The sequence below is a fragment of the Rhamphochromis sp. 'chilingali' genome, assembly GCF_963969265.1.
Source record: "Rhamphochromis sp. 'chilingali' genome assembly, chromosome: 15".
NCBI lineage: Eukaryota > Metazoa > Chordata > Actinopteri > Cichliformes > Cichlidae > Rhamphochromis > Rhamphochromis sp. 'chilingali'.
In genome coordinates this window covers 21,146,235-21,167,413 of record NC_137942.1, presented here as the reverse complement: position 1 = coordinate 21,167,413, position 21,179 = coordinate 21,146,235, and the positions used below count along the sequence as shown (strand labels likewise).

Here is a 21,179-nt window from a genome sequence, read left to right as displayed (position 1 = left end):
ATTTTCCATTATTTAAGATTTAATTGGTATGATATAACATGAACCCTTTTGAAGGCCTCCATACAGCTGATATGTTTTTTCAGGTCAGTCATCTTATTAACACTGTGGGAAGTTATGCAAATGCCCAAGGCTTTGTTGATAGCACAGCAGAAACAAAGCATGCAGACTACAGCATTCATATTTGTTGGAATAAGCTGCTGATTAATTTTTTACTCCAGGAATAAAATTATAATCATATTTTCAGCATTGGGACTGTAGTGTCAGTTCTCCTCTCTCTCCCTTCAACAGACTCTGATTACAAAACATTGGGCAAAAATCCATCTAAGCAGAGATTCCCAGAGCTCCCTCACTGCCTCCTACAGCTTTTCTGGGCAGGACACCGAGGCATTCCCAAGTGATACAATATGGTATGAAAAATAATATTTCACACAAGGTATCACTTCACAGTGCCGATGTTCCAAGCTTTTGTTCAAATTCAAGTTGAAAGCTGATAATATCAACTTAATTTATTACTTTGTACATCAAATGATATTTCTCTCTGAAACTTGAACTTAAACCTTTTATAGGGGCTGTATCACACTGTTTTGTCATATTATTTGTTAGACAATTCAGTTAATTCGGATAATTAAAAAGAACTAAACAAGGTTTAGACGTCCAGTAACCAGAGGGGAGGCCAAGCACACAGTTTACCACTACACCCAGTTAACTGTTACTGACTGTTATCCAAGTGAATGACTGTTTGTTTGTTTAGTGTCCCTTCTGAAGGGAGGGAGTATGTAACTGGTTCAGTTTGTTTGTTTGTCCATCTGTCTGTGGGTTAGGTCCCTGAGTCCACAGTTTTCAAGATATCATTTTGAATTTTTTTCTGATGGTAGATGCCAATAACAGCTCGAGCTGATTTAATTTAGGAGAAAATCAGGTAAAGCTCAAGGTCACATCAAAACTGAAAATCAGTTAAACTTTTATAACTCACACTATTTGGTTGGGAAGTCTTTGACCTTGACCTTCATTGTTAAAGGTCAAAGTTGACCTTGAAGAAAATTTTCAAGAAACCATACTGAGTACTCTGTTACATGAAAAGGGACGGAGAGAACTGTAAAACACACTTTATATATGTTTAATACGACGCCCTGTGACATAACAATGACACCATAACAGGCTAACCTCATCATACTGTAAAAAGCATTAGAAACTGTCAGAGTTCTAGTATAGCCTTTGCCCTTCGAGTGCATGCTTACCAGGCTGTAAACATGTTTTCTGAGAGTTTATAAAGATTGACTCATTTTTCTTAAGTGGTCACAAGAGAAACTCATGCTTTTGATTCTTCCTGCTTTGCGTAATTTTTACGCGCAACAATAACTGAGGAAATGACAAGTATGGTAACTAATATCAAATGTCACGCTGTCAATCCTTTTAAATAATCTGGATAAATGAAAGTAAAATGGCAGTTTATTAGAAACGTAGACAAACACAAATCCAGTGATTCCAGACGGGGCTCTATCAAGTAAATCGAAATATGATTAATGAATGTCTAGTCACATCAGCACATTTTAAACACATTAATGTGCACATAAGAATACTTGAGGACAAAACTCAGGGGATTCAGAGGTTAATTCTATCTGAAGAACAACAGCGCACGCTGTCTTTACTGTTCTTCGACATGGTTGTCATTAATTAAATCATGCTAAAAAGAAGCCATCATGTCTGTGTTTTCTACACCCCAGACCTTTGAAGGATGTGAGAAGACTAAAAAATTGCTTCTTCCTGTTGAATTTTTCTCGTCATCATAACAAAAGACAGGGCAAAGTAAATGGTACAGATCCTGAGGAAGTAGCAGCCACTTCCTGTTCAGTCAAGCGTGCCCGATAAGACATGGAACAGCCCTTCAGCACCACTGCCTTCTGTTCACTCCACCTCTCCCTAAGTAAAAAGTCCTCCCTGGTCTGGTTGTGACTGCCCTTTCTGGCCTTTGTCCTTGCAGATGTATTGTAGTCTTTCAGCGGTAAACCACCTTCACCCAGGATGGGCTGCAGACCCCCCGGCTTGCTGTTTCTGACTAGCCTGCTACACATCTGTAAGAACCCAGACTGAGGATGAAGGATGTTACTATATTATAAACAAAATCTCCTGATTTTCACCTGATTTTTTTTTTTCTTCCACTCTGTGTGACTTACAGGGCATTGTGCTGGAGGACAGGGGTGTAAGTATAACTGCATTACACGCCTGATCTTATAATAACTAGTGCAGACTCCCCGGTGTAGTAGCAGTTACAGTCCTTTCTATATTTAACAAAAAAGCTGTTTTCACACAAAAAGAAATTGATTTGTCACAGGCGATGCTGGGCCATGTTTTAATCACCTTCAATTTGAATAATATGACATTTGAAAGCTTTCAGAAGGCAATACAACTAGGTGCCTATAAAGTTGCCACGATCTTAGAAGACCACCTTTCCTCTGAAATAAAGAAATAACACCCGTGTTTAAAAAATGTAATTCGATTCTGGTGTCTCTGAAGCGTCCTTATTAAAGTGGCACCTTGTTGATTTAAACTTTGAAAGCGCTGGGTCATCATCATTCAAAGCTAGGCTCAGGGTTTGTTATTTACAGCACTTCACATCCCAGAATCCAGATTAACAGCAATTGGCTACCGTGAGGATGTGGAGTGATTGTTTCCACTTCCACTGTGCTGTTGTCGTGGAGGGAAAGCAGAAGTTTGAATGAATCCACATGGTTTTCCAAGGGGATGTAGAGGGTCGGCACTGTTTACTGAGGTGCTTTCCTTCCTCCATCAGTTCCTCTGTGCACCCGACTGATGAGCAGGAAGCACCTTTCCATAGTCTTAACCTGGCGCTTGTGCTGCTGTTTAGGTCTTTTTTTTATGTTTGTTGATTATTTCTTTCCCCTTCATCTTCTGTTTCTGTGTCTGTGTGTGATATTTGTGGACTACAGCATACACCATAGATACTGTTCGCCTCACAATCGAACCCAGGAACGCAGTTCAGACCGGGACAGCAGTGAGGCTACGCTGCCAGGTCAGCGTCAGTCACAGCAACATCCCTAACCTGATACACAGTTTCCAGCTCACACGGGACGATGTTCCTATCTACACCAACAACGCCACGGAAGACACGGTCGAGTATAAGATCAACCCAGCCAGAGCTGCCGACTCTGGAAATTATGAATGTCGAGTTTCAGTCAAGAACAAGGCCAAAGCCAGCAACAGCCAGAAACTGGATGTGAAAGGTACAGTTACATTTACAAGTAAAGGTCTGGAGATTATTCTAAGTGTGACATTTGCATTTGGAAACTGTTTTTGTAAAGCCACAAAATGCAATCAAAGGAGCTCTCAGCACAAACAAAGCTTATCATCTTTTCTTTGCACAAAATGTATTCATCAAGGAGAATCAGAGCAGAAGGAACGCCTAAATTATCAGTTTTTCAGCGTGAACAAAAAAAAAGTGTGCAATCGTGGATGATCTCAGAATTTTTTCTGTGTTAAAAACAAATAGCCTGCAGCGGCGGAGCCAATCAGCTTATCTCAGCATAATCACGCTTTTAAAGTTTACTGAAGACAAAATTGAAAAGAAGGAAGGAAACCACAACAAGAGGAGGCAGCTGCAGTAAAGGCCAACTCCTAAGAAGGAAGCCCATTTCAGGCGGGAGCTGCCTGTCCAGTGTCCAATTACATTTGAGCCCTTAAAAACTGGCAGCTGTTTAGGGAAACTGTCGCACTTTCTACACATTTTATATGAAATGAGTTCAACATCTGAATCTTGATTGTTTGATGTCACACATATCCAATATTTTGTCTAAAATTGAGCAAATTTTCTAATATTTCTGGATCTAACTACATATGCACTATATTATTATATATATTATTTGAACTATAATATGAAAGCAATATGAATAGTAGGTTCACATCTGTAGTAATGTGGTTGTTTTGCTTTGCTTATTTTTTATGACTATAAATAAGATATATACTTTAAAAATATTTTGCGGCCCCAGACTTTTTTCAGTTTGTCACCAAATTTGTGAGCTACAATCACACACTGGCTAATGAATGTCTTCCCTCAATTGTATTTTGGCAGTAGAGCTTCTCACGTCCAAGTGCATGTCTCGTACCCCCTTTTCTTCCTGCCTGGCAGCTCCATCTTCAACATCCCTTGTCCTCCTCTGCAGATGCTCAAGCCTTTGCAGCCTTTCTTCGCTAACTTTGTCCAACATTTGGAGAAACTAATATACTTAATATACCTGAATGTGCTTTTCAGGCTTGCAGACCCCGACCCTGCATTTGACTACTTCATCGCCCTATGAGAACGAGGAGTTTAAAGCCACCTGCAGTGCTCCAGAGGAGAAAGGACCCCTTATTTTCCAGTTTTACCAGAGCTTTAAGACCGGATCCCCTGAGGTCATAAAGCAGCTGTCACAGGGGGGCAACTCATCAACGGCTACACTGAGACTGAGTCACATCGGAAACTGTATCCTCTACTGTGACTATGAAATCCGTTTGGTTTCCGGGAACCAAAAGTCTAACAGTAGCAAAAAGGTTGAACTCATAGTCAAAGGTGAGTCGATCGAATGTTGTTATGTCACAATGAAAAGCTCTGAGTGCCTATGGAGGAGTGTGTCTGACTATTCTGGATTTTGTCTTGTAGCACTCCACATCGCCCCCATCATAAATATACTTCCCTCCAATAGTCTCTCTGAGGGTGATATAATTGAAGTGGTCTGCAGAGTTGTCAATCCTCCGAGCAACACTGAAGTGTTCTTGACAAAAGACAAAGTGATCCTCAAGCAGGTCAGAGCTACAGCCCTGAGTCATAAATTCACTGTACGAGAGGATGACTCTGGAGAGCTTGTGTGCAAAGCAGAGTGGGGCAGCGTGCAGAAAGAAACCTCGCGAAGAATCACAGTCAGATGTAAGCATCAATTACTCTGAATTTTTCAAACATGGCATCATTTTTTTTCATCTTATCAAATTAAATCGAATCAAAAATAATATATATGTAAACATAAAGATTGTATGAATCCTTAATTTTTGCTCTCTAATCCCAACAGCGCTGTTTTCAAAGCCACAGCTGACTGTGGAGCCCACAGACATATTTGAAGGAGACCACTTCAAATTGACCTGCTCTGTTAGCATTCTTGATTCCAGTAAGATCAACAATGAAACCATGCAGTACTCCATCTTCAAAGATAACACTGAAGTTGCAAATACTGCCACGTATATGACTGTGGCACAACTTTCTGCAAGTGGCAACTACACCTGTAATGCCACGTCTGATTCTCTGACACGCACTATTGTGAAGGAGAGCCAAAAACATTTCGTCAAGGTCAAAGGTGAGTTTAATCCAACCGAAGTTTTGCTGTTGTCACAATAAAGATGTGGGACATGTTTCACTTTGTTAGCCATGCACGTAATGTGTCAGCCTGTTGGTCCGTTTATTCTGTTGGTTTAGGCTTAAGTGTTACATTCAACATCTATTTAGAAGAAATTTGGAGACATTTCTGAAAATTCTGTGAAAAAAAAAATGGATTCACTCCTCTGATGACACCATTAGCCATTTTCGCACAGAGGTGCATCTAGGAATGCAAACACCTGACTCAGTCAGATCACACTGACTGACCTTTTCTTAAACCAAACTGAGTATCATCTGTAGAGAGAACGTGCGGGAATCAGACCCTGTCCTGATCTATGCAACAGGTGAGAAACCTCCTCCTAAAATAGTGCACAGTTCAGTGTGTGCAGAGTATGAAAACAACTATCAGGTCTATTTTTGTATTGAAGAAAAAGGTCATGAGATTCCCATCATCCTCAACTGTACTTTGTGTTTTGTTTCAGATCACACTTGTTAACACACTATACGGTGATGGGGAACTAGCATAAGAGGATGAGCGTATTGGCATTTACCTGGAAGCCTTACAGTGCAGCATCAGAGTTCCCAGCATGGCTGTAGACTCACAGTCTGGTTTAATGCTATCTTATTCTCCATTCCCAGTTCCTGTTTCAGAGCCTGTGCTGTCTGTGGTGGGAGGTACGCTGTTTCTGGGAAAGCCCTTCCAGTTGAGTTGTTACAGTCAGAGAGGCACTCTGCCCATCAAGTACACCCTGTATCAACCTAGTAAACCAATCGACATAAAAGTTGTGAGCAAGCGCGGTGAAAAGGCTATCTTCAACCTCACATCCATCACCCAAATATCGGACATAAAAAACATTCTTTGCCATGCAAAAAACAGTCAACTAAAGCCTCCCAAGCTGGGAACAGGAGAGCAACTACTAAAATCGTCCGACATCATAGGTTTGTTGGACTGATGACCATGAAATGAATAAAACTGATATAAAACATGTTGAACCCAAGTCTAACACGTTTGTTTTTTTTTCCTCTGTGAAGAACCTGTGTCAAAACCACACTTGACCACTGAGCCCAGGATGGAGGACATCTCTGAGGGTTACAACATGACTCTTGTCTGCTCTGTTCAGAGAGGTAGTTTTCCCATTAACTTTACCTGGTACAGTCTGGGAAAAGGTTTCCTTGATTCTAAGACCTCCAGGAAACTGAAAGAATCTCACAGCATCAGCAATGTCAAAGGAGATCATGCTGGAGGATACTTCTGTGAGTGCACAAACCCAGCTGCAGAGCCCAAGCAAAGTGCCATCATCATAATTGGAGGTGTGTGTTTTATCTTCAGTTAAATGTGTGTGTGTGTGTGTGGGGGGGGGTTAACATCAGCTGGACTTTAAAGATATGTGATGTTGAAAAGTGAGGACATTCATGCTATTATGAGTGCGCTCGCTTCCTCCTGCATTATCAACAAGCAACCAATTCGAAGCAATAAAATTGTCGTTCTTCACAACCACTGACAGATTTTGAAGTTAACAGTATGGTTGTTTTTAATTAATATATATTCCTCTCTATTAAAATAAGTCTTTTATTAACATGTTTTCAATTAAATTAAATGCATTTTATTTATATAGTGCCAAATCTTAATTGTCACCTCACGACACTTTATATTGCAAGGTATTGTAAGGTAACTCCTCTACAATAATACGGAGAAAAGCGCAACAATCAGACGATCCGTGGTCAGCAAGCAATAGTGGGAAGGAAAAACTCATCTGCTTAGTTAGGGGTGAGGAAGACAGGACACAAGACATGCTGTGGAAAGATTAGGAATGACTAGTGAAAAGAGGTAAGTAAAGAAGAAACATGGTGTCATGGGAAACCCCCAGCAGACTAAGCCTATTGGAGTGTAGCAAAGACAATAAACTCATTTTTTTTCTGAATTCAGAAGCAGGAAATTAGAAGTCATCTGGAACTTTATATGCATAAGATTTTCCTTCAGTTTTACTAATTGGAGTGTGTTATCTGGTTTCATGGATACAGTAGATAGAGTTGGGTATCATCTATATACCAATGAAAATGCATGCTGTGCCTTTAATAGTACTGTCTAAAGAAAGCCTGTATAATGTCATTAGAATTACAGGCCTAACAGGACAAGCATGGAGATGAGTCCACTATCCGAGGCCATAAAAAGATCATTCTTAACTTTCTCCAGCGTTCTTTACTTTCCTTCTTGTTATTGTGGAAACAATGCACCGTCATTCAATTCAATGTTATTTATATAGGGCCAAATCACAACAACAGTTGCCTCAGTAGTTTTTTAATGTCTCCAATTGTATTTCAGCTGTACATGCTATCGTTGTTTTGACACTGAATACTGTGTTAGCTGTTTATGGATACAGTTTGCTATGAAATACTTAAGAAATCTAAAATAGCTGCTGGAATTTCTATTCATTTACACTAAGAGTAGCCTAAGAACTTATTGTACAAAGTTCTCAGGCTACTCTTAAATTCATCTTAATTTCTTCTTCATGTTATCAAGTGGTAAATAATAATCTAAATATATCTAAGAAATAACTACAACGTTTGAACATATGAAGTCAAAAATAATAAATAAATGCTTAAATTATTTTCATTGGGGATAAAATGAGTTGCAGTGCTATGCAAGTCTTGAGCCACCTCTCATTTCTTTATGTTTTGCAAGGAAATGGGAAATAGGTTCAATTATTTCCAAAAGATGTGCAAACATATATGCAAATACATAATGTAAGGCAAAAGCAGAAGCAAAAGGAAATTTCCCACGCGTGGGACTAATAAAGGTTATCTTATCGTATCTTTTTGAAATACATTCAAAGCTTAGGGCGTCCGGGATCATTGTCATGCTGAAAAACAGAGCTGTTTCCAGTCAGAGGCTGTTCACACTGCATTACATGGTGGATCAAAATGTTTTCTGTGTTCATAATTTCATCAGTTTTAGTCCCAGTATTATTGATCCCCAACACCACTGGCTAAAATGCAACCCCGACACCATCATAGATCCTTCACTGTATTTTACAGATAGCTGTAGACAGTCACTGTGGCTTTCCTCAGCCGTTTTTCACTGTTTCCCTTCCTTGAGAATGGGAAGCAGGGAGTCACCCTTCCACTTAAATCATTTCTGATGAGGCTTCAGTAAGCAGTAGATGAGTTAACTGAAGCCTCATCAGAAATTTCAGATTTTTTTCTGTTTCTTAAAGACATGAATTTCAGATACTGTTCTTCTGCTGTGCTCCAATTGTCCAGTTTCCTAATTTTTTAAGGATAGGGTGCTAAACTTCACATCTGATATGAATATATAAATAAATAAATTGATTATGCACCTGTACATGCACTCATGTGTGACATTTAAACAACTTTAAGCCAAAATGAGGTTTTGTGAGTCCATTTTATTGCTGTGTTTTGTAACTAAGTAATGACTTTAGTCACATGTATTCTGCAGTGAAGATGGCTGGCTGGAAGAAAGGTCTTATTGCAGTCTTTTGCCTCCTCTTCGTAATGGCCATCATCCTCTTTCTTTTCTACAAAAAGCGTCTCCCCAAATTAAAGAAAAGACGCACCGGCACCCTATCAGTGTAAGTAGCATTTCTCGTGTTCTTATCAGTATGTTAAAGGTTAGTTACCAGAGTATGGTTCCCATACATCCTCCTGTTGAACATACTTTGTGTTCACTTTGTTTTAGGAAGGCAGCCAGCACCAAAGTAGAGCGAATGAGCCTCACCCAGGCAGAGGTCAACGAAGCCGCAAATGGTACAGCTCCTTATGCTGATGCAGTTTCATTTAGCACCAAAACACAGTCTTCTCAAGGCGCTTTATTTTGTAAAGTAATAACTATACAATAATATAGAGAAAACACCAAGAATCCTAACATAAAATTATCCTAAATATATATTAAACATGTGTTGTCTTGACTGATTTTGATGTTAAAGCAGGAGAATGTATCAGTTACATCACTGAGATCTGTGCCATGTTTATTCTCCCTGTGCAGCAACTCCAGGCATGATGGGGAAAAGTATTTGGAGTGAACATGTATCAGGCTCGGGTATGTAAAGTACTTATTTATTGGTAGCAACTCATGAAATCTCATGAAGATTCAAAGTCAACAATACTTTAATTCAAAAGGTTTGTTTCCCGTCACATAAATCTAAAGTTTGTCCAGTAAGTGTGCTCTTCTGGGCTTTTTTGTCTCTTTTTAATGAGGAAACATCTCACCCGGTGAGACAGAATGATTAATCAATGTGTTTCTGATTTCTTTTAGAGAAAAACTGAGATCATTGGCACAAAAAAATAAGTTATACCACGTCAGCTACTCAGACATTGTTGACTTTTCTCTCTTAATGCTGTTTTTGAAAAAGAAAATAGCAAAAGAACATATCTTTGTCATTAAATATCATGTCATACTATTTTTTTAAATAAAAATAATGAAATATTCCAATATGCAAGTAATTTAAGTTTGCTCATTTCACTGTGTTGCAGAGTCTGATGACAACTGTAGTACAAACACTCTAGAAAAGCCAGAAATTCAGTACAAAGAGGATCAGCTGCGACAGGCAGATCCCAGCAGAGGTGAAAGATTATTTCTGAATTTTAATAAGTTGTAATTTGACTTTTTAAAGCTCAGTCTAAAATATTATATCTGTTCCATGTCAGTTCCGGTGAAACAGGGCACAGACACAGTACACGGTGAAGTACGCAACTCCCAGCAAGGTACGACTAACATCCTGCTCCTCACACAGACCCCTTTTCTACTACACGGTGAGAGAAATCAGGTCATTAGATTAAGAAAAAAAAACGCTAGCAACAGGAAACAGGATCAACCCCAACTGTAAACATCTGCATTGTTACTGAAAGAATGTACCATTAAAACAGAAGGGCCAGTCCCTAGGTGTCCACTTCCTGCTTTCGTCAAAGAGCACTTCCTGTTGTTGCAACAGACTCATACAATGCTTGCATCTGTTAAGGCTAAGTAAGCAAAGTGCTTGATTGTTTGAAATTTATTGTCCATTGTTCAGTTCGGCTCCTAATAATATAATATTACTTAATGAGTGATACAGCACAATTCAGCTCAGTTTTATTTATACACCACCACATCCTAAGTTAAGTCATCTCAGGGCACTTTACATAATCCGAGTTAAGAACTTAATGTATTATATGGAGAAAGCAAATGATCTGGAGTGAAGGGTTTTTGTGCATGTGTCTCAGGAAGCAGCTTGTCTAAAAAGACATGAGCTTATGAGAATGATCAGTATGAATGTGTCGGATGTGATAAGCTGCCTGTTTCCTGGGAATAGAGAGCTGTTCATGGGAGTGCTGGAAACTAAAACAGCCCTCATTTAATCCTCACACACCTTTTGTTTCCTGAGCTTGTCCTCTGGCTTTGTTTTTGCAGGTGTTCAAGAGCTGGCTGATGCTGTAAGTGTGAACACGTCATGCACATACACATACTACCAAGAGCTGCACGCACACACACACTCATGACTGTATTGTGCCTTTGCTCCGAGAAACATCTCACAGACAGAAACTGTACAATAAGTGGAAACCCAGTGGAGACACTTTTTATTGTTTGTAGAAAGGTAACTTAAAGGGTTGCATTTCATGTAATATAAAATTTGCAGGAAAAAAGCATCTAATGTAGCTGAGTAAAAGGCTCCAAATTTGCTCATCACATTGAGTTAACTCATTAGGAGGAGTAATATGATAGCAGCTCTCAAACCTCCTCCATCCTTCTGGAGGAGCTCTCCAGAGTTTGTAGAAACAATCCTGATGAATGTCTCATGTTATCGCTGTATCAACTGAGAAATAATAATCTTAATAAGTAAAATCACTAAACAGTACCGCACGTACAGTCAGCATTTAACTCAGTGAGCCAATGAAAATAATCGTTCATACAACCTTCGTGTTTCAACAGGCATCTGTGGAATATGCAGAACTGAATCATGATACCAATCACCAAAGCGACCCCAGTGACCACGGTTACCACAGTGACCCCAGTAACCATGGTTACCACATCGCCAATGATGACCAGCCAAATGACAATAGTGTTAGCATTAACTGCGCTAACAACGAGGAATGAAACCCTGACCAGATACCACTTTGTTTACCAATATTTGTTCCCGTATTTATCCAGCTTGTTCATGTGGCTCAGTCTTTGTGCTCATATGTTTTTTATCATGCTTTGGAAAAACAATCCACACTGTACATGTACTTGCTTTGTCCTTGTTGGCTAAATACATGGTTTTGTTAAATAAGTCTCTCTATTTTTGTCAATTTTTTTAATGAAAGAAGAAAACACATTCAGATGTGCGTCTTTTGAACTGTAAAGAGGTGTTTCTCATCAGCTGAGCAGGGTCCTTGAACTCTTCAGTTGTCTGGTTTGGAGTACATTCGGTCTTCACTGCTGTTTGCACATCAGTGATTCCAGATTGAAGCACTAGAGGGCAGACTTCAGGCGGCAGCGCTGCGTGGAAACTCAGTGCCATCTGGCTGTGATCCGCTTGAATGTGAGAGAGGCTTTCACTGTTGCCTCCACATCAGGAGATATCAGTTTCATTTTCCATTATCTAAGATTTAATTGGAATGATATAACATGAATCTATTCAAGGTCTCCATACAGCTGATATGTTTTTTTAGGTCAGTCATCTTATTAACACTGTGGGAAGTTATGCAAATGCCCAAGGCTTTGTTAAGAGCACAGCAGAAACAAAGCATGCATGCAGTATGCATTGCGGTGTTTGGACTCTAGTATTTGGAATAAGCTGTTAATTTATTTTTCACTCCTGGAAGAAAATAATGAGAGTCAATATCACTTTTGGAGCTTTTGTTTCAGCTTTTGAAAGCGCAAACAAATTTATTAAAAACAGAAAAAGGAGAAACATTAAAAAAGTTTATATTTATTTAATCATAATTTACTGTGATTTGGGATGGTATTAATAAATGCCATGATTAATTCATTACTTCATACCTGACACGATGGCTCTGCAAACAGATTAAACTCAGTATGTTATGTTCCTCCTTGTTTTCTGTTATCAAGCTTGTTACAATGGTAGTTGCTCTTGTTAAACACGGCCAAAGTTTCAAATAAGGAGGTCAGTGTATGTTCAAGTAATCCCTTTATTCTAGAGCTCAGGCTTCAGGCTGCCAATCAAAAGAAAGCTGGATTACAGGAAGGGTCAACAGAGCTAAAACACCTTCCCGTGAGGCACGATCTGATATCCTCGTGTTGGTGTTGTTCCCAGATCATCATACTAAATGTTGTTCCAGGATCAACATTGCAAGTGACCAATCAGAATGTTGTGACGTCATACTTTTGCGACTTCGGGAAAAACCAGCGTAAAACAAAAAACTGTACTTAAGCTGCGAGAAACCGCCTCTGTCCGCCGATCAACGGACCCTGACCCTAACCGTAACCCTTTAATAAACAGTAAGCAGAATTGATATTGTCCTTGCAACATTGGAATTTCATAAATGCACGAATGGCTTGGTGCGCAAAAGAATAACGTCACAACAATGTGATTGGTCACTTGCAATGTTGAACCTGGAACAACATTTTCATGATGGTCTGGGAACAACACCAACACGAGGATATCAGATCATCCTTGTGTTTTGTGGAAGCCACGATGTTACTCCACCACATAAAATGTGTTTATAGATAATCCTGAAATGATCAATAACAGACATCTGTGAATTATTAATTAAACATGAACTTAATATTAAATCCAAAACAAAAACTCACCAGTAAAAGTGCCTGCTATAAATAGGATGTTTACTAGGATCTTAAAACCGAGACAGCTATAGATCTATGACTTCTGTCATGGATGACAAAAGTTCCCTCTCCTCATTTTCACGGGTGGCATACGTTGGGTTCGCTTCGTTTGCTGCAACTCCTGTCGACAGTCTGGATTATGAGGCTCTGCTGTTCAACGCGAGGTTTTTAGGAACACCACACAGCAGATGCGGGAATCTGTTACACAAACTAAGCTAACGCTAAAAGCTTGCCACCAACTCAAACAATCTTTAATAACCATCCATCTGAAACTTGCATGTCTACAACTGTGATCAATAAAAAATAAAAAACTCTAAAATCTCCTCCTCCATCACTTCAAAATTTGCTTATTGCTTCATGCATGTGTGCATATGTGACACCAGGGTGATTCTGCAAGGTCCTCTGAGGCAAATAGAAATGTCTTCAAGCTCCGAGGTGCCAAAATGAAAGCCCACCTCTGCTCTGAGGATAGAGCAGTGCCTCAGTGAACCTGTGGTTTATTAATCAAGTTACTTAACCAGGAGGCTGAGCTTGACATGGGGGAACAGTGTATTCTGAGCCGCAGCGATCACGCACTCTGGAACTGATACTGTGTTACATTAATATCAGAAGTGTAAGTTATACAGTATCATTAGAAATAAACTGGAGCTACTTTTGGCTGCTAGCTTATTCACAAGGTGTCACCCCAGCAGGTAGCTCGGCATGTTTGATTTGGCAGTTTTTGTGCCCTTCCTGAAGCAACCCCCAAAGGGATTCGTGTCTCCTCCTCCTCTCAATTCATTTGTATTTATTTAGAGCTCAAGTCACCTTAAGGCAGACCCTATAATAATAGAGAGAAACCACAACAATCAAATAACCGTCTTTGAGCAAGCACTTGGTAGCAGTGGGAAAGAAAAACGCCCTTTTAACAGGAAGAAACCTTCAGTAGAAACAGACTCAGGGAAGGGCGGCCATCCAACATGACTGAGTTAAGCAAACGTGTAAACCACTACAGTATTGAGCCTCACAGCTGCTGGAATTTAATCAACAGCAGACAGAGAACTTGACTTGTTTTTCGATACGTGAAAAGGCAAAACAGCAAAGTCACCATTACCCACTTGAACCTGAGCATGTGCTAGAAGACAGTGTGCAAATGCTTGGAGTGAATTCCTGCCGCTCATTTCAGTCACTGTACACTTTGCCCAAGGATGGTCCTGCTCTGCCTTCAGATCCTAAACTGTATCAGGGGCAGCCTGAGGATTTACTACTGCTCCTAAAGTTATGACCTGTGAGCCCAATCGGTAACCTGACTGACCTTTTGGACTCCTATTAGAAGGAGGCATGTCGCACCACCCCCAGGGAGTACAGTACAACAGTCACATGATCCAGACTTAGGGTGGACATTATGTGGCGAATAAGGAAAGGGGCTTGGCTATATGCATACATATGTCTGGAGTGATGGATTAGTCTAGCAGGCCCAGTACAGTCTTCTGTCTACTTTCTCTGTGCTGCACGTACGCTGTTTGTGTCTCAGCCACGTAACCTGATCCAGCCCCCTCGTGTATCTGGAGCACAACTCTTGAACTGCCATTGGCTGCTGTGCTAATATTAGCATATTGCCCCCTGTGAAATGCATTCTGGGAATATCCTGTCTTTTCCTTGGCCTTATGGAGCCAGTGCTGTTTCTGGTCTTCAGATGAAGCAGTGAGGTCATCGTGTAGACCGCCGCTTCCTTCTTCCTGCAAAGGATCCCCAGCCATGGTGTAATTATTCTAAATGTGGCATATTGTCACTGTCTGATAAAGTTAAAAGGTAACTAAAAAAAGGAGTATCCCTACCAGCAATCTTATTTCTTGTCACCCTTGCAATCAGTAGTTAATATCACTCCCAAAAACGTTGGGTAAATTTCATATACGTTTATAGGTTTACTTTTTCAGCTATAGTTCACATTCAGTAGGTATATGGAAGTGTATGGAAGTGTGTGGTTGAGCATATGTTTGACTCTATGTCCACTTCTCTAATGTATGTTGGATTTACCTTTGATCATAAGTTTGATCATTACTTAACTACTTTGGTGTAGTATGAATGGGGATGGAGTCGATATTGGTTGGAAAAACTGCAATTCATGACAATCCACTTAAAAGTTAAAAATCTGTGCACTCCTTCACATTTCCCAAAGCTGGACTGGAGTCTTTGCCAGGCTTATTCTGGCCCCCATGCCTTAAGTTTGACACCCCTGTAATAAACAAAGTTAAAAAAATAATCAGCATTCTTTCAAAAAGTCTATAGACACTGATATAAAATTTCTATTGTGAATCTGTTTATTTATTGTCACAATAACGGAGTCAGAGTAGCGACAGCTATAACAGTTAAAGCATCAGATGTTGTTAAGAAGTGCCTCATTCATTGTGCTTTTACAAAAATTATTATTTACTCTTTGCCTTTTTTTTGTTCTGCATGCTCAGTAGTCGAGCATTTTTGGGTGAAGTGATGCATTTGTTGTGATTTTAAAGACCTTCACTGATATATGCAGATATATAGAAAGAGATCATTTTTACATAGTGGCAGTAATGCACTCTTAAACAGCGTTATAAAGCAAGGATGGTTATGCAATTGCAAAAACTAAACACCTCTGTCCTTTTTAAGCTTCCTCTTAAATGACCTCGAGGTTACTTTTAGTAAAACCACAGCTAATTTAAACACACTTAGTGCTTCTGGAGAAGAGCTTTATATGAGATGAGAGAATGGCAAAATAATGTCTTTATATAATGTGCATTTGCAGTTTCCTGATTGGAAATAATCAAAGCTCAAAGGCTGCAAGCTAAAGGCATGTGTGGAAGACTGATTCTCCATTGTCCTTCGTATGGCGAGTAAAGGTTACATTCAGTGAGTCCACCTGTTTGATGCCCTCCATCCTTAATAATTTAAGCTCTCCCAAATCCAGGAAATTAATTCTTCATAACCTTGAGCAACCTGGTCAGAAAAAGCAGAGGTTCACCGGACTGACGTCTTCTTAGCTGACCGTTTCCACTTTTAAACACGCAGACTCATTATGCAATCGTGCATCAAAGAATTACACACATGTATGGAGATTTTTTAACCTCTGACCTCCTTTTCCATGAATGCAGGCTTCAGCTAAGGTAACCCTATCCTCTCACAAACTGCTCCCGCTTCCATCTGTTCTCGGTCTGATCCCTCAGACTCTCTCTGTGCCCTGGACAGCTGCAGTGCCATTTTGCGGGGAAGCATTCTTCACACAATGTCAGCAACAGCATCCCTCACTGACGTAGCAGCTTCATAATCAGATGCGTTATCCTTGATTCGGATGACATGCTGACTGCTTTTCTAAGCAGACCGTGGATTCTCTCCTGAGACTGTTTTCACAGCTCCATTAGAAGCCTTTAAATTTTGGGCTACAAGGGAAACATAAGTGTTTTTGTGGGCACATGCACAGTCAGTAGGAAACTTCTCTTAGCTTTGCTAACATTTGAACAACGGATAAGCTTTTGCATGCATGTACTATGCTATGTGCAACTGATGCCACTTTGTTAGGTACACCTTTTCAGCTGGACATTAAACACAAAGATCTAATCAACCAATCATATGGCACCAACAAAGTGGAAGTGAGAACTGCTGTTCAGCCAATAGCAACTCAAATAATCAGAACACCATATTCCAAGGTATGCGAATACCTTTGACTCTGACTATGTCCACTTATGCCCAAGTGTATTTTTTTGGCACACTTGGGCATAATTTGATCACCACAGCCTACGTGAGTATTGTTGCTGCATTTTTGAGCACCAGTAAGATGTGGCGGGACGAGAGATGCCCAGCTGACAAATCAGCAGCCACCGTGTCCTGCTATCATGTAAATATGGACCAGAATCTCTGAGGAATGTTTCCAGCACCTTGATCAAAAGGAGGTCCAACACAGTGCTAGCAGGGTGTTAATACAGTTAGTGTACACAGAGTGTAGTGCTCAATCACACACACTGATAGCACCTGTTATGTTTAGGTCTAAATTATATTCGTGGTATTAATGAATGTGTTAAAAGTATGTTAAACTGCATAATGCACAGATGAACTGCACAGAGCTCTGATAAAATGGCCCTGATAACACAGCTTCAGCTGATCTGTGCTGTTTTTATCGATTAAATACAAAAAGACACAATTCATTGATTCAGTTACTGTAATGAAAAGAGCAGTATGTGGAATAGCACACTGAATTTCGGGTTAGGTGTGTCCTCTGATAAAATTAAAAAAGATTTTATATTGTGCACATCTACTTTTTATTATATATGTTATTGCTGTGAAACCTGCAATGCTATTAGCTTAAAAACAACATTATATTATTATTAAAAAATCAGTCTGTAGTAATGAATATGGACCATTTCTCATGGAAACCATGAGCTCATGACTGGAGGGCTTCAGCAACTAAGAGTCCAGAGGAATGGGAGCCACGACGGTCGCGCCATGTATGCAGGGCCAGATGGCAGTTGGTCTCATTTTCAACAGCAAATGGCTCAATTTAGTTTTGCTTGGCTCATGTAATCTGCTCACGAGACTCTGTGTGAATATGTTTATGAATTCTTTTTGATCTCGTCAGCATTCATGTTAATGTGTGCTGCTCAATAAAATAAACCTTTACTTAGAAACATTGGTATTTAGTCCCTCTGTGTTGGTTTACTTTAAGATGCTTTGAAAGAACTTTGTTTGCTTGATTTTATTTTTGTCTTTATTTTTTTCATTTCAACCTAATAAGCTTCAGACAAAAATATCACAATGAATAGAAGTTATGGGTATGTCACCCCAGAGGCACTGACTGACTTTGCTTTTGACTGAAAAGAAGAGGGTAAACGGGCATGTGATGCACTCCCAGAGAACGTACACAAGGCATGATCAAAAAGTCCCAGGAATTGGCCTCTAAACATCTAAAACTTTACTCCAATATAGATTTGGCCCATCTTTCCACCTAATAGCATCTTCTCATCCACCTCTGGACCATTGTCAGCATTGCTGCTATAATTAAATCAATCCCAGGAAGTCCTTTCATGCCCCCTTGCACTTGTGTTACTCCAATAGCCACTGGATTGCCTCCAGTGCATCACAGCAGTGATTTTCATTTTTGGGAAGCAGACAAAGTTGCAGAGAGTGTAGTCTGCAGTTTTTCATTTTTAAAGGTCAGTTCTCAGTATTTCCAATGTGCAAACTTATAGTTTGTGGACCTCTCTGAGCAAAAGCAAAGATATTAACAATAAGCTGCTGTGCAAACAACCTAAATTCAGAACAGCTGGGATGCTTGCAAAATGGAAAACAAAAAGGAAACCAGAATGCAGTGATATACAAATATCATGAACCCACAACAGAAGACATAAAACATGTCAAATGTTTAAATGATATTACTGGGTATGAAAGAAAGTATCTTATAGAGGCTGATTATCTCAGACGATGGGCACAAGTTCACTAATTGCAAAAACTGTTCATAAATTATGGAACAATTAAAAAATAATGTTTCTCAATGTATAATTTCAAGGACTTTTAATGCTTCATCATCTGCAGTAGAGTTGCTACTTTTTGGTGCTATATAGTTAAATTAAACTGTGAATGAAATAACTTAAATAATCTTTTGGATTAAATTGAAGTTCATAATATCATCAAAAGACTCCGAGAATCTGGAGAAATCTCTGTGAACAAAGGACAAGGCTAAAAAGCAATGTTGGATGTCTTAAAGCGTCAGTTTGTTTGTAGGCTTTTATTATTGTGGATTTGTGATGTGCTTTTCTGTATTTGTGTCATACTAAACATCTAGAAACCATAATGTGTTTGTTTTTCTTATGTTGACACTAGATATCACTAACTCACGCAGTTCAAGCAAGCAGGATTTGGTGTATTTTGCTGGAGCTTCTCACTTTGACTTTCCCAAGATCCACCTCCACAGCACTCTTTTCACTAAATGACAAAGGATTACTGCATCCTGATTTAGATTACAGCTCCTTTTTTTCAGCCCACCGCGCGTGCCGTAACCGGATACTTCTCAGACCGAGTGAGTATTTCTCATTGGGCCTGTGGAGATCCAGACAGACACTAATCCCTGCAGCGCTTACCATCCAGCGATCCAGGTCTGTAACATACCAACTGACCCTGTTGTCACCCATGGCACTGCATATGTCTTGCACAGCAGGCTGATTTATGAGAAAAGGGTTTTACAGCCAAATAAGAGGAGCAGACAACTAAATTTGGCTTGAGCTATGATTATTCAGTCAGAATTATCAAAATAAAACTTAATGTGACTTACTTGTGTTACACTGACCTTTCTAAACTGCACTGTTTATGAGGGTGGCAGCCCGCATTCATAACATGCTATACACAGTCAGGACGCTTCACAGCTCTTATTTTTAGACATCACATCCAACCTGCCACTTACCTGCATCACGTGAGGCGGAGGAGTGTGGAGGCGCGCGTAGCTGGCGGTCTTTGCGGCATGTATTGGCCAACTCTTGAAGAAAAACAATAACATGGTTTCGACTTTAGAAACTTCAGCTTTTCGATGTGGTTGTGTGCGCAGTGTGATTTAGGTCATTTTCTTTTTTTATTTAATGCCAAATTTTTATTAAGTAAAATCTGGAACATTGTCTTTTCATTGTTTAAATGTCAGAAGGCTGCTGCTTGTAATTCAACAAATTCAATGACAAATGAAAGTTAATTCATTGAGACTGGAAGGTAAAGCCATACAATGTGCTTTCCCTTTTCAATTTTATTTTAATAATAGGAAGCGACTATTACATCACAAAAAAACAAAGCCACGTGTTGGGATCGATGAGCTCAGGGGCTTCCGACCACATTTACAGTACAACACCACAGAGGGAGTTGAAAAACAATGCAAATACCATTACCTCCACCAAGGAGGTCATGGGTTTTCTGTATACACAATGGCTCGAAGAATTTTGAAAGAATTCTAATTCAACTTTGTAAGGCTGTTACAGCAGGGTCACGGCAGCAATGTATTAGAAATTTGTTTTACATCAACAGAGGTCCTCAAGGTCAACTTAATGATTTATTGGTCAAAAATTGTGAAAAAGCAGTAGAACTTAGAACCTATGATTTTTACAAGTGTGGTTTGTATTGTCAACATAATGAATAGAAAGTTACATTTGACTTCTGACCTCAAGGTCAGATAGAGACAAACTTTCATAGATTGTCTTTTTATAAAAAGTCGTATTCATAATAGAATAGAATAGAATAGAATAGAATATGTCTTCTTTAAAACTATGTTTAAAATTCTGCTGCCTTTCTATTGGCAGCTTTTAGGCAAGAATACTGGTATATGGAGATTCTAAATATAACATCATAGTTTGCATCCAAGTATCATGTCATGTTTGACCTCTGACCTCACATCTGCCTTTCTTTTAAATCCAAAATGTGTTACATCTTTAAAGGTAGCATTTTCAGAAAGAATGCAAAGCAGACAATGAGCTGCTTTGGTGTAATATTATATAATAACTCAACTTATTTATGTCCAGTGTCCTATTTTCCATTACCTACTCCTACACAATGTTTGTCCAATCAGATGTTGATATACTACAAACTTCTTAAATTATGCCCAAAAAGAACAAAGAAAACAAAAAATATATATTTAAAATTAATTACTGTTCCCAGTGAATGAGCTTTCTGCCTTGGCAGAGGTCTGATTTCTTTTAGTAGATCATTTTAGGTCACAATTCCTGCACAACCTCCCTGAACCAAGGGAACGTCACTTATTTTATTTTACTGCATATTATTTATAGGGACTAAGAGGTTCTACTAGGGAGGGGGCAACCTCATATAAATTTTGCCACCGAACTAAAAAGACAAGAAGATAAGAATAGTCTGTTTCCCATCAGTCTTGTGGAAAGTGTTTACCACTTTCCATTCTCCTGAATGTTTTCAGCTCTGACTTGTTGGTAATTTGACAGATCATAACATGAACTCTAAAGAGCAGGTAGGCGATGGAAAGGCGGCCTGACTCTATGTATAGCAAGAAGTCATAAAGTGTGAAACCTCACTCTGACATTTGGTGCCTGTTTT

The 21,179-nt window shown here is 39.4% G+C and overlaps 1 protein-coding gene across 1 annotated transcript; it reads left to right on the top strand.

The window, feature by feature from the left end:
• The first annotated feature begins 1,908 nt into the window (after window positions 1-1,908).
• Window positions 1,909-11,603, top strand: pecam1a (platelet and endothelial cell adhesion molecule 1a). The gene is made up of 15 exons (XM_080905757.1): window positions 1,909-2,074; window positions 2,177-2,200; window positions 2,949-3,242; window positions 4,268-4,564; window positions 4,655-4,918; window positions 5,058-5,339; window positions 5,999-6,298; window positions 6,392-6,670; window positions 8,817-8,949; window positions 9,057-9,124; window positions 9,363-9,416; window positions 9,851-9,940; window positions 10,025-10,081; window positions 10,764-10,786; window positions 11,283-11,603. Exons 1-15 carry the CDS (start codon window positions 2,023-2,025, stop codon window positions 11,445-11,447), a joined length of 2,382 nt encoding a protein of 793 aa, XP_080761883.1. The 5' UTR covers window positions 1,909-2,022; the 3' UTR covers window positions 11,448-11,603.
• Window positions 11,604-21,179: the final 9,576 nt, after the last annotated feature.